Source organism: Mirounga leonina, unplaced genomic scaffold (genome assembly GCF_011800145.1).
Source record: "Mirounga leonina isolate KUSES-001 unplaced genomic scaffold, KU_Mleo_1.0 Mir_55, whole genome shotgun sequence".
Taxonomy (NCBI): domain Eukaryota; kingdom Metazoa; phylum Chordata; class Mammalia; order Carnivora; family Phocidae; genus Mirounga; species Mirounga leonina.
The window spans coordinates 8,935,299-8,949,514 of record NW_023270816.1 but is presented as its reverse complement, the minus strand read 5'-3'; the positions used below and the strand labels follow the sequence as shown (position 1 = coordinate 8,949,514).

Here is a 14,216-nt window from a genome sequence, read left to right as displayed (position 1 = left end):
GCCTGGGGCGGTGGGCCGGTGGCGCTGATTGGTGGTAGTGGCGGGGGAGGGGTCAGGGGCGGGGCGGGGCTGCTCGGCGCTGGTCCTCTCAGGGCGGGAGGCGGAGGGAGCGCCTGGGTTGGGGTTGCTGATTGGCGGCAGTCGCGGAGGGCGGGGCGGGGCGGGGCTGGTCCTCGCGGGGCGGTGGCCGCCCCGGCAGCTGCGGGAGGAGGACGAGGAGGGAGAGGAGGGAGCATCTGATTGGCGGTAGTGACTGTGGGCGGGGTGGGGTGGGGCTGCCGGGGCTGGTCCTCGCGGGGCGGCGGCCGCGGCGGCCGCACCAGCCTCAGCAGCAGGAGGGGGCAGGGGAGGAGGAGGAGGGGGAGGAGGAGGAGGGAGCGGCGGGCGGCGGGCACTGATTGGCGGTAGTGGCTGAGGGCGGGGCGGGGCGGGGCTGTCCGGGGCTGGTCCTCGCAGCCTGCGGGAGGAGGAGGAGGGGGAGGAGGAGGAGGAGGAGGGAGGGAGGGAGGAGGGTGCGCTGGAGCCCCGGCCGCGGTGGCCGGCTCAGCCTGCCCTTTGTGCCCGCAGCCCGCGCCCCGCGCCGATGGCCGCCGCGGCGGGCTCCCCGGCGGCGCGCACCCGCCCTCGGACCTGACCCCGCGCGCCTGGGATGCGCCGGGAATGCGCGTCCTCCGGGCCTGCGGCTCCTCCCGGCTGGGCGCGGGGCGATGGACCTGAGCATGAAGAAGTTCACCGTGCGCAGGTTCTTCTCCGTGTACCTGCGCAAGAAGTCGCGCTCCAAGAGCTCCAGTCTAAGTCGACTCGAGGTAAATGCTATCGCCTCTGTGTGCGCAGGTACCCAGGTCCCCGCCGCGCCCTGGAGGATGCTGCGGGTCGCGGAGCCATCCCGAGCCCTTTCTATTGTCACATGCACGGTACCCACAGACCCATGTCAGGGAGTTAAAGTTATTTGAGAGCCGGTCCGGGTTTTCTAAAACCGAACGCTATTGTTGGGACCTAGCAATAACTGGACCGGTCCTCGTGTTCTCCTCGGGCACTAAACTCTGCCCCTGGGGAATTTCTAACTAATTTTGTTCCTGGGTCTGCGCAGGATGCGGAGCGGTCGCCGTGCCCACATAGGTGCCCGGGGCAGGGAGGGCGTTTCGGTCCGTGCAGCTGGACCGCGGCTCCGTGTGGCACTTCCAAAGTCCCAAAAACAGAACCCCCGCGGCGCTCCCCTCGGCTGAGGGTCTGGGTTTGGGGAGGTGGGTTTATCTTTCCGTGGCCCGCAGCCACGCAAGTGCTACCTTATCGTGCAGATGTATGTGTATTTGAAATCAGTGTAGCATTGACTATATATAATACATACGTATATGTTAAAAGGTGACAATACAGTCTACTCGGGCCAGTCTGAAACGGTGCTCAGTAGCGAAGTGCCTGGCGCAATATCCCTGCAGCCCCGGGTTTGATAGAGATTCGCCCTGAAACCCAGAGGACCCTGAAAATTATGTCCTTTTCTCCTGTCCCTCATCTTGTCATCTTTGGGTTTCCAAAATCATCTGTGGACAGTTCTCTGATGTGGTTTTTTATTTCAGCAATCAAATCTTGTTCTCTTCATCCCGGTGTCCAAATTACATTGTTGAATCTATAGATGACCAAACGGTGGAACGTGTTTAAGTAAAAAAAGAGAGAGAGAGAGAGAGAGAGATTGTGATGTTGGGGGCAGGGGCTGGCTACACAGCCTAGTGTTTCCCTTTGACATTGCCCTGGCCTTTGCCACAAGGCTGGCACCTATCTCGGCTTTGACTTATTTCTAAGGAAGTCAAGCCAATTGGAACAATGTCACATTTTTCATCTTGGTTTTCTTTGTCCTGGCTGCCATGATATTTGATATAGGCATGGGTTGTTACAATTACCAGATCTTTAAGCAAAGCTCAGGAATAGACATGAATGCAACAGGAAATTACTCGTATAAAGTTTCTGTTATGGTATCACTAAGTCAGATTTGGACTAGATAGGATCTTTGTGGCTGGTTTCTGAGGGTAGAACATATTTTTCAAACAAATACAACTGTTAATCAAATAATGGAGGAGGGCTTGCCTCAAATCTTGCATTGACAGAAGTTAAACACGAGTTAGTGAGATAAATCATTTTCCCGGATTTCAGGCACTTTTTAAAAAGCTAAAATTGATAAGAACAGAAAGCCAGGACAGTATTTACCTTTATGCCCAATAAGTTTTTATTCATCAGAATGCCAAGTTTATTATACAGCTCCTTGTCTCCTTTTCACTTATTGTCCTTGCCAAAGGGAGGCACACGGGTGGGGAAACTCCCAGTGCTGTTCAGGAAGACCAGCAATAGATACCGGGCTGAACTCATGGAGGGTCAGGAATCCCATCAGCATGATATACTCACCTCCAGTGTTACGGTTCAGCTTGTAGAACCGGGTTTGGGAAGTGCCTCATAAAAATAGCATAATGGGAAACCAAGAGGGGGATAGAAATGAGGTTTCATCAATGTGAAAATAAAATTTCTAAAAACCATAAATACACCATTAGATAGGCAGAAGGTCAGCTGACTAGAGAGGAATGTGATCTATTAGCACGCACTCAATGAGCACCTCATATAACCTGGATGCTGGGTGCCGGATAGAAGTATTGAGAAAGATAGCTCGGATACAATGCTCTGTTCTCTACAAATGCATTCACCTGTCTCTTGTGAAAACTCAAGTAGGCATGTTTTACTATCCTCATTCTATTGATAGGGGGACTCCCCGCCCAAAAATTGAGGATTTTGCTGAAAACTTACCAACTAATTCATTCTGCAACTGCTTTTTAAAAGCCTGCTGTGTGCTCAGCATTGTAGATCCAAAGCCACAAGTCCTAGAAGTCCTGGCCTCATGGTGCCTCCACCTAGTGGGGGATCTAATAAGTGGCTGACCCTGTGCTTCCGTCCAGCAAGTTCCATATTCCTGCCCAGCTGTCTCTCCATCTTTTTCCAGAGAAGTCTGTTTATCCACTTGCATATCCACAGCAGATTGTAGGCCAAGAAGCACTCATCAAAAAAATGTAAAATTTGGGGGGGGGTCTGTCAATAGTTTGGGGTTGGGTAGTAGGACATACAGAGCACTTAGCATGGATGTATATTTCCTGTTTGGACTGATGAAATTATAAAAATAAACATTTTTTTCATTGTTTCTGTGAAATTTATTTTGTAAAATATACACAGAGACTGAAAATTTTTGTTTTTTGAATTCAGAATCCAGTGCCATAAACAGGAAAGTGACAGTAGTTACTTTAAGTTGAAAACACTATTATCTTTATTAAAACATTAAAATTAATGTTTTCATACTTGCTTTTAAATTTAACTTTAATCTAGAATCCAGCATTGGGTAAACTCTAACCAACAGAGAAGCCAGATTACTTAATCAGATTTGGAAAACGGTTTATGGATTATAGCTTAAATATTTTTATAGTGTCTCGGCATTGCCCCAACTGAGAGGGCCAGATCACTGACTCTGGCAAGAGTGATTTTTGGAGTTTCTAAAGGGAAATTGGGTATCTTTCCTAGACTTCTTTGTGCATGCCCTAGAAAGATACCAGGTTTCACTGTCTGACCTTCACCCGGATTTCAGGGCGCTGACCTCACTGCCTGAGAGCCTCAGCGCCTACCTGGAAGGTGTAACCAGCTCCGGATTCAGCAGCCCATTTTATAGATGAGGAAACGGAGCCCAGGGAAGCCAAAGGACTTGCGCCTAGGCTGTTTTAAAGGAAGTTCTTGCTGTAAGAGCATGGGCCATCTATTATTAATTTTAGCCCCTCTGGGTTGTGGGGTTACGGGAGTTTACCGTGTATTAGATGGGACTTGAAGGAAGGCTCTTGTAATTATTAAAAGGAAATTACTCTGAGGAGTATTTTGGAAGGTGCTCCACAACCTGAAATTATTCTAGAGAACCTTTTTTGGCAGTTGGAAAGTTCCAGGTGCATCTGGGCTTTGTATCACATCCACCGGAATTGGATTCTCATGTGCATCTTTCACAGCAGGTGGTTGCTCCTTGACCTCTGTGAGCCCCATTTCCCTCTGCTGGGAGAAGGGCTAGTACTTTCTGCCCCGTAGGGTTAAAGTGACGGGTGTGAGCTATCGTACGTAAAGACTTAACATGGAGTCTGGATGGTGGCACTGTTAGTCAGTTGTTAGCTATGGATCCTGATGAATGTTTTCTGGGCTTAGTGATGGTTTTCATAGTGTTGGGTGTCTCCTGGCATGGTGTGAACCTGGGATTGCCCCTGTGGCCTGTAGAACCCATGGCTTGTGCTGTCTCAAGAAACACTCAGCCTGATAATTAATAGTTTAGACGACCTTCCTCTGTACTTAGGGGAAGAAAAGCCCAGAGATCACTTCTCCCAGGCTTCCTTCCATACACAATACCGTCATTCACTAGGATCGGCCCCATTTGCTGAGATGGAGTTCCCATCTTCTGGCTGGATGGCGGTGTTCCTCTTCCTTTTCTTACGTATCACCCTGTGAGTCCGCTGCACCAATCCGTGAATGCATTACCAATTCAGGTCCCAAACCCATGGCGTCGTGAGCTAAGGCGGCTTCTAGAGTCAGGAAATGCCCCAGCGTCAGCAGCCCAAGTTCAGGAGCTTCGGGAAGGCATCCTCCTGGCTCAGCCTTCACTTCCCCAGGAGAGACTCCAGGGGTCTGACGTTCAAGCTCCAAAGCCTGGCTTGGGGCTGTGGGAGGTTGAGAAGGGTTGGCTAGGAAGTGCCTGGCAGGGCGGTGGGGGGGAGATACAGTTTTTAAATTAATAAAAAGTGACATTATTTACTCAGTATGATTTATCTACCAGTTTGTTGAAGGGATCAATGCTCAAAGACAGTTCATTTCAGGAAAGGTTATTTTGTTTGGAGTCACCAAAACCAGGGAGTTGGTTCTCTTTATTAGCTATCATTTTTGACATTTTTACTGAAAGACAATTGAGGGTGGGTGAGAAGGACAAAATGCAAGTCCTTTAGCTGGGATATGGGTAAGTGGTAAGCTGTTGAGTGGAAGAATTTCATTTATTTACAGACTTGCTCAGTTGTTTACACCAAGAATTTTTAGCATACACCATGTACATCGTGCTGAGCAATTGGTACATAGGATGTGATCTTTGTATGATCTCTGCCCTCAATGAGCTTAACATCTAGTGAGAGAGGCAGGCCCAGGAATGGAACCTACTGTGTGAAATTTCTGGCATCTGTAACTTAAACAGTCTAATTATACCGATTGTCAAATTAATTTCCATTTCCCATGGTTGCAGGTGCAGGTTACCAAGTGTTGTCTATGTGCACATTTGAATATATTTTAACTGCTTACCCCTTTTAAAGGGAAGCATGATGTCTTAATAAAGTAAATGCTAAGGGACTCATAGCAAATCCTGGGAGTGATGTTGGCTCTGGTCATGGAGAAAAAGAAAACTTCCTGGAAAGTTAAACATTAAGGCTTATTCTTGGTGCTTGAAAGGTAAGCTCTTCTTCTAGATCTTGGGTGGTTTCCCGGAAAACCATTTCTAATTAAAATAATTTTCAGGTACTTTCAGTAAAAGCACCCAAAAATTCTATGGGAGGCCTGATTTTTATTGGGCCTTCAGACAACAAGAACAGCAACAAAAAATCAGAGAAGACCACAAGAAAGAGTCCATATTAATAAGTATTTAATTTGCTTACTGTTTTGCTTATGTATGTTTATTCTATTTTAAACACACTAAAATTAATTTCTTTGTGGTCGCTTTTTGGGATATGCTGTATCTCAACAATTTCATGACATACTTGCTCTCCTTACATCAAAGAAAACTCCCCAAAATATTGTTGCTTGTTCAAAAATATGTGAAAAGACAACCAAAAATATTGAGACTTCACCCCATTTGTCTTCATCACCTCCTTTATGCCTTCTTCTCCTAAGCCTCTGTGCCGACTGTCTTCCACCACACACCCTGATCCAGCAGAGAGGGTTTCAGTATATTTTTCATGATTCAGAAGCACAGGAAAGAAATGGAAGTGCACACATCATCTGACTTATCACCCAGGGTTTCACCCTGCTGCTTGCATGCTGGGTGGATGGTTCTCAGATGTGGCCAGTTATTCAGTGGGTGGGAGAAGTCTGAACTCTCTGGGGCAGGGAGGAAGGTGGAGAGAGAAGCTTTGGGGCTTGGGTGGCAAGACCTGTTAACCAGTGTGGTGTGGGTTCTTCAGGACGTTTGGCTGCTCTGGTGGAAAGAGCTCTTCTGAAATGTGGGGAAACTGAGGATAGGTCTGTTTTGTATGGAGCTGGCAACCAGTAGTTTAGCCAGAAATAACCTTCCTCTTGGGCCCGAAGGTTTTGTGCTTGTCAAATAAGTACAGATGGGCTGGCACTAAAGACATCCTCTAGAATGCTCTGCTTTTATTTCTGATGACGCTGGGTTATGTTGTGTTGTATTTTTCCTCCGGCATTACATGTTTGCCGATATATTTTCACTGGTAAAAGCTATTAAATTAAACTCAAGTAGGAATTATCAACAAATAGTCTGTAAAGCTACAGTGTGATTTAATCAAGCAAATGGGTGAGGCACAAATATACTCAGTATAAAATATGGTTCATCACGTCTGGTTTGCAGCTGTGTCAGAAGCCTTTCCTGCCCCGAGCTAACGAGGAGGCGTGGGGGGGGGGGCAGTTAGCCGGGAGGCACCTGCACTCCGCGCTCTGGACGGCGAATGCGTGCGCAGTGACCACAAACCCGTGATTTCTCACCACGCAGGCAAGAGCACCACGCAGGTGACAAAGACTCTCCTCCAGCAAACTGTAGTCAGGCTCCTCTGGGTCCCCTTCGCAACGAGGCTCCGACCTTGGGCTCCTGCGTCGTCCTTGCAGTGCCCAGTGTTAGCAAGAATCCTGCTGAGCCAATTTAGAGAGAACCCCCCCCCGATATCTGACCGAATTCCTTATCCCCACCACTCCGCAGGTGATGTCTGGTCACCCCCTGCCTGCAGTGAGAATCCTATGAGGTCAGTTTAGACTCACCCTGCCCTCACCAGCCCTCCAGCTCTGCTCCTTGCCCATAAATCCCCACTCTTCCTTCCTGTGTCTGAGTCGAGGTTGGTCTCGCTCTCCTACTGCGAGACCCCATTGCAGTGCTCTGGTGAATAGAGTCTTCCTCGCTGTCTTTAGCAGGTGTCAGAATAATCTTCCTTGGCCAGCACTTATTGTGATGGTAATTTGCATATATATCTTGAGATCCATGAAGGAGTGTCCCAGGAACACCACTCGTCAGAGAACCCTACTTGATTTCTACCCAGAAAATACACAGTGGCCATTCCTCCAACGAGCTTTGGTTTGCAAGGGTCCTTGGAATCCCCAGGCCGTGTTCCTGTCCCTGCACACCCTTCACAGTGCTCCCTGCCACTGGATGCATCCCGACCTTGCTGGCCACCCCTTCTCCTGGCCACCTGGCACGCCCCTCGTCTCTGCCCTCGGCCTCGCCAGGCACGTCATCCTTTTGACCTCCTGCCTCCTCAGCTACAGTACAGGGACAACCATATGCTAATGCCATCCTCGAGTTATTAAATGCTTGAAAAGTGAAATGGGCCTCGTCAGGGAAGGGTTTGCACTTGGCATTCTGGGGTGTTGCCCAGAGCTGGCTTTGGTTGGACCCTCTCTGTAAAGAGTTTTGCAGTACATTGTGGAAACACGGAGTTTCTCTCATCTTTTATCAGCCTCTCTTGCTGACTCTCTTCAGCGTACACATCTGCTTCAGGTTAGTATACCACAAAGCAGCTTTTCCGAAGTTTAGCTCTGTTAAGGTTACCAAGAGTGACAGTTTCATCTACAATGCCATCGTTTTGAATGTACCTCATGGAATAGCAGCTCTTGTATGACAGAGAAAGGGGTCCACGCTGTTCTGGGGTCGGCCCTCCAGCTCGGGGACTGACCCAGTATGGCTGGGCTGGGGTCCTGGAAGAGGAGGTGGGGCGCTCGTACGTATTCTCTGGCTTCTTACAGAAAAGAACTGTCCTTTCTTTTGTCTGCTCTGTTCTCCCGAATGAAATTAGCAAGATCCACAAAACTCAGTCCGAGAATGAGCACTTAGACTGTTGGCCATTGTGTTTTCTTCTGTTTCCAGAGGAGAGAGGGCTCTGAATGAGACTGGCAGGCTTCACGCCCCTGGAATGACTCGGGGGCTATATTTTCAGGCCGGGGGTTTCAGAAGGACAGTAGCCAGCACACGCATCTGGGACCTGCTTTAATGCATCTCTGCGGTTCACATGAGCTGTGACACTCAGCTGAGACCACCCCGGCCACACCGTACCGCGCAAGGCCCATGGGCTTGCAGCTTGTACTCATTAAAATGTGCAGCTGAATTTATAAGGGGGAGGGGTGGAGGGATTCTACTTTGAAAGACTCTATTTTGGCATGGTTATGGTGGAAATGCTCTAGTGACTACTTAAGAAAATTGCTCATTCAGGTCCCCATGTTAACACTTATGGCCCAAGATGGTTGCAAACCTTCTACAACTAAGGTTAGATGTGATATTGATTTCCAAATGTATTTTCACATCCATAGTATAGTGTGGACAGTCCCCTTCTAAAGATGACCATAAAAGAAAGCAGGTGACTCAGGAACATGAGTAAAAGGCAAGAGGAGGCCTGAAGATGCAGTGGCGTGTCCGTGTGTGGGAAAGTGTCCGCGAGGCCAGAAGGTGGCCGCAGAAGCCCCACGGAGCCGTGCAGGCCCCACTGGTGCCTGTGGGACCACCCCATTCGCTCGGCCGCCCACCAGTGAACCACCGAAGTGCGTGGGCCACACCCCACAGGGCAAATGCACAGAGGTGCCCCAGGAGACATTCCTGTCCCGGGACTTGCTAAAGTGACTCTATTTGGTTGACTTTGAAGATAAAGCAAAGGAAAGAAAACCAGACGAACGTCGCAGAAAAGAGCCCTTATTTTTAGAACACCTTCGGCTCCTCGCAGTCAGCTGCGATTGTCATGACCTGAGGGAACAGGGCAGGTATGCTGCTGAGATGCTCTGGCGGTTAGAGCTGACTGCCCTCACCCCAGAGAATGCCAAGAAACAGCAGGAGGTCAGGCATGACTTCCGTATTTCTAGGTCTTATGTTTCTAGATCTTGCACGATCAAGACTTTGTAGGATCCTCTCCAACAGCGAAGTGGATGACAATGTCCGATCTGATAGGACATGCGGAAGCTGATGTCCATAGGGCTCGCGGACATGCTCGCGGTGCGCTGCAATGGCTGGAAAGATCTAGACTGTCGGAAAATCTTTATCAGTACGTAGCACTTTTTTCTTTAACAGTCTGTGTTTTGAGGCTCAGGACAATAGGACTCCAAGAGTTGGCATAAGAACGTTAAGAGTGACTCGTTAGAATGAACCGTAGTCATTTTGCATGTGTACAAGGGAGGGAGAAGGGGTACAGATTGGAGACACCACCGTGACCCTGATGGGGCTTCTACTCACTAGGGGTGATGGGCACGGCCGGCTCGAGCTTCCTGCTACTGTCTCCGGGTCCCACCCACAGAGCGAGGGCTGAGTGTGGCCTTCTGCTGTCCCTTCTAGTGCTGCACCCAGACCCACCCATTCACAGACCCTCCCTCAACCCTCGGTGCCGTGCCCCCTTACTGGCCGCCCCCGGGCCCAGGCCCATGCACCCAGCCTCCCCCTTTGCTCAGAGCTCCTCCATTGAGGCATTAGGACAGGGCGACCTCCTTCCCCGGGGGACCCTGGCTCTGGAGCACTTGGGTTTGGACAGAGAAGCTCTGTGGGAATTGGTGCAGAAAGGTAGTCACTGCTGAATGACCCAGGATGGAGTAGAGCGTGATGCCCTGAGTCCTCACATAGAGGGCGGTTTGTGTTCAAAATCACATCTGAGGGGAGGACGGTGTTGAATAGAGAAGCAACGGGAGAAGGTCTTCCTTGTGATGTGGGCTCAGTCACCCATTTCTGTGATGTTCTGGGTTTTTGTAAAATTCCCCAAGTCACATGTCCTCCTGCTGGGTCAGGGGAAGAGCACACCTGTCCTCCCCGATGCTGTCATCGATGTGGGCCCGACTCCTCCGTGCTAGCTCAGTGCTTTGTGGCCATGTGTGAACTTACATAAAACCTTTTCGAACCAACCTGCAGCTGATCGGGAACCCATCAGGCTCCACTCCGGCGGCTCTGCATCCAGGGACAGCGTGAGCAGCCCTCAGGACTCTTGTCCAGCTGTGTCTTAAGTGGATGCTGTCCGTGCACGGCGCGTCTTCTAGCACGTGTGACGTCCTTGGAGGCCTCACGTATTAACTGAGTGTTCACCACGTGCCTAGGAATTACCTATAGGGCTTTCATTTAGGGAGTTAAAGTGTAGGAAAAAGTGGTCGTGACCCAGTACTAATGATGGGGGGAGGTAAGACCACCGTGTCCGTGCAACAAAGAAGAAATCCTTATAAAAGTGCACGTCAGCTTAGCACAGTCCGGGCGCTGGGCAGCTCACAACTGTAAGGCTGCTATTCGCATTTGAAACTTTTCCGTAGAAGTGGCATCTAGTCTACACTCCCAGTGTAGCTGCTGAGAGTGCCGTCCCGCAGCAAAGATTGTGGGGAAAAAATCATTTCGAGCACTTAAAATTTTTAAAAGCATAGTAAAATATCTTAAAAGTTTGAGAAACTATTAACCTCTTAAGATCTCAGAAATTGTGACGTGTGACCACCAGCAATTTTTAAAAACTGAGAAACAATAAAAGCCAATAAGGATTTTTACTTTCAAAGCTCGTGCTTACGGGAGAATGGGTTTAATTCCAAGAAGACGGTTTCTGTGACTCTCTGAAAGCAGTTTCTCCTCAAATGTAAAAGCTCTCCAAGTCCTCATGCTGGTTTTTCGTGACAGATAATGTCACTTTAAAGCTTTGGCGCCCAAGACGGCTTCCCAGCTGGTGAACGGAGCGGAAGGAGCCAGGTTCTGCCAAGGGCTCCCTCTGTACCCATGACCTCCGGGGCCCCCGTGTCAGACTCCGCAGCCTCCAGGCGCCCCCTCTGCAATCCCGTGCTGCTTCCTGTTGCTGCCCTGGGTCAGCCCTTGCCGGCCAAGAACGATTTACGTCCTTCCTTCATGGTTTAGGCAGGAAGGTCATGGTTCTCTAAAGTTCCAGAAGGGCAGCTGTTCATTCTGACATGACCTGAAGTCTCACTGCTGCCTGCACCCAGGACACGCCTTAGTTAAAAAGAGAAAAGCCACCCTATCTGATAATTTCAGAAGTCATAAAAAGCTCTTCTTGCCCCTCCCTCTGTCCCCAACGCTCCCTCCTCATTTTCCCTTCCCCCGTGAACCCTGACATGTGGTGCGCAAGCAGGGAGCCACACCCGGAGAAGCACCTGCACGTGCAGGAACGAGGTGTTCTTTGCAGCTTGCCAGAGAAGGGCCCGCTGGCTCGACACCCAGGGGAGTCCACGCGCTTCTTTTCCAGTTGGGACACTCAGCTGAAATGCTGACAACAGCAGGCGGTGAGCACGGCCGTGTGTCCTGCTGGGACGCCGATGGCAGGAGTCCCCCATCAGCCCTGGGAGCATCAGAGGGCCCAGCCCAGGGTCCACGTGTGGCACACTGGCCGGCATGCTGCGGAGGGGGGGGGGCAGGGGGGGCGGGCACAGCATCCTTGGCCAGATGGAAGGCTGAGTTTGTGATTTGTCACAGCAGCAGATGGGACCGTCCCAGCAGGTCACCTGGTTTTGAGTTGGACCCCCAGTTGTGGAAGAGGCACCATAAGGCGATGGGCTGTCCTCTGGCCTCCAGGAGGACAGCATGTCAGGAAGTGAGGCATCTTGGGGCCTGTCGGGGTCAGCACGGTGTGTCTGAGGGTCCTCCCTGGCGCGAGGCTGGACCCACCACCAGCGGTGGCCGTGGCTTTCTCAGAGGCATGTGGGGCACCCGGGAAGCTCAGCCTCACCAGCACTCACGTGGTAAAGATCTATGGAGCACTCGCTCGAGGGGTGAAGCCTGTGCTCATGGAGATGCGTTCTCCTGGGGAAGAGAAAAGGCCAGATTGACATAGAAAAATGTACCAGTAGTGACGGTGTGGGGAGAAAAGCCACACAGAGTGAGCAAGAAGCCAGGGGGACAGAAAGCAAGCTCTGATAGGGTGGCCCAGGAAACATCTGGGGTCATTTTAGCAGGGGGGACAAAGTGGGGCCATGGCTCTTGGTGTCTCTGAGTGTTCCTCAGGGAGAAGCAGGTGCAGGGGCCCTGGGGGGGCAGCCACAGGCCGGCGCACCCAGAGCGGGAGGACCAGAGCCGAGGAGGGGTCGGATCTCAGCCTAAAGACAGTGACACCCTGAAGGGGGTGCTTCCGAGGACTGACAGGGCCATATCTGCCTTGGAAAGCCCCTCCCACATGGGGTGTGGGAAGCGGACCCTAGGATGGCAGGAGGAGCAGGAAAGCAGCTTTTGATGAGGGTTGGCAGGGCTCACAGCTCCCCCAGACCCAGATCCCAGCCTAAGTGAGAGCGGAGCCATGGACAACGACGAGGCCGTGGGCGAGAGTTGCCCCGGGGGGCGGTGGGTTGAGTGGGAAGATCACAGGGTGCAGGCTGGGGAGCCACCTTGGGCTCTCCTTTCCGGTCCCAGGTCAAGGTGCCCCCAGACGGCGATGTGCTGGCAAAGTAGTGTGGTAGACGGAAGTGTTTGAGGAGGCTCACGCTCCAGTGGGTTTGCAGCACTGAGCGTTACCTTCTGCCAGAGCTGGCCCTGCCGTCCGCGGGCTTGCCGAACAGCACGTCAGACTGCCAAAGCACTTCAAGTGAGGGGGTCCAGCAGAGGCGGGCGTGTGTTGGCAGTGGAATTTCTCCTGATTCCTGGACCAAGCTTCCCCTCCAACTTTGGAAGTCTGCACACATGCTTTTCACTAAGGACTTGAAATACCAGAAAAGGTCCTAAAAATTTGATAGGAATGGACACCTCCTTTTCCTCAGGCTAAGCCTTCTCTGTGTGTTCTTTTTTTTTTTTAAGATCTTATTTATTTATGTATTTATTTATTTAGAGAGCACACAAGCAGGGGAAGGGCAGAGGAGAGAGAGAATCTCAAGCAGACTCCCCAGTGAGCATGGAGCCCGACATGGGTCTCGATCTCATGACCCTGAGATCATGACCTGAGCCAAAATCAAGAGTCAGACACTCAACTGACTGAGCCACCCAGGTGCCCCTTCTCTGTGTGGTCTGATAACACCAAACAACGACTTATTTTTAAAAAAGAAATAATCAAGGGGTGGGCATGGAGGAGGGAGAAGGACGGGGAACAAGGAGAAGGGAAGATGGAGGGAACGATGGGGAGAGTGCAGTCGGCAGACATGGAGGGGGAGCAGGGGCAGGTGGGCAGACATACGGAGAAGGATGCTTGAAAGGAAGAGCAGAGACTGACATGGAGAGGACTTGGTAGTGGCCACTTCGGAAAGAACATCAGAATGTGGGAAGCAGTCGACACCCAAACTGTAGAGTCCCACTGCCCTCCCCCCCGAGCATGAACACAGCGCGGCAGACGGGAATCGAAGGAGAGTTCCCCGTGGGCTCCACAGAGGCATCTCTAACCTACATTAGAGACACAGGACTGCTCGCAGCCGAGAGGGAAGGAAGGTGGCGCAGGGCAGGGGCACAGAACAGAGGGATGGGACGTGAGCCCGGAATGAACTCAGCGTGTCTACAGGTGTCTTCTGCTTTTCCACGGCCTGCAGTCTTCCTCGTATCTACCCTGCAGGGAGGGCCGTCGTCTGTCAGCATATGGTGGAGGGGCCGGGAATACTGGAGTTGCTATTTGGTTGCTTACATTACACCGGGCAGACACAGGGTTGGGGACATGCTGAGCCGTGAGCTTCCCCAGCAGGACCCAGGAGTCCCCCCTAGACTCTTGTAAGCGGGGACAACCTAGTTCCGTCCTGCTGCCCTGAGCTTACCCCAAGACTGGTGGGCAGAGCTCTGGGATCCAGGGGTGGCCACACCAAAGAAAAATCGGAGGGGAAAACAAAACAGGACTTGGAGAGGGACGTTGGAGAGAGACTGACATCTTAGTGAATCTGAAGTCAGAGAACGCAGCAGACAGAGAACGCAGAGGATGTTTGTGTGTCCAGGTGACCGGCTGCTCGTGGGCGCCCGGGGAGGTCCACGCCGGAGCCTTCCGCTCACACCCCGCGGGGCATCCCTGACTGCTGCTGGCGCCATTCGACACTAGCTGAAGCTTTAC

The 14,216-nt window shown here is 51.4% G+C and overlaps 1 protein-coding gene across 2 annotated transcripts in view; it reads left to right on the top strand.

Annotated features, from left to right (window-relative positions):
* Positions 1–14,216, top strand: part of LOC118001950 (ribosomal protein S6 kinase alpha-2) — a 288,962-nt gene that overhangs the window by 130,385 nt on the left and 144,361 nt on the right. Inside the window, exon 1 of one of the 2 annotated variants that reach the window (XM_034992140.1) lies at positions 521–806. The exons of the other annotated variant lie outside the window; for it this stretch is intronic. Coding sequence (XP_034848031.1) covers positions 708–806 — 99 coding nt within the window. The 5' untranslated portion in view covers positions 521–707. Of the gene's footprint in view, positions 1–520; positions 807–14,216 lie in introns of those variants that run through there. 2 annotated transcript variants of the gene reach the window in all.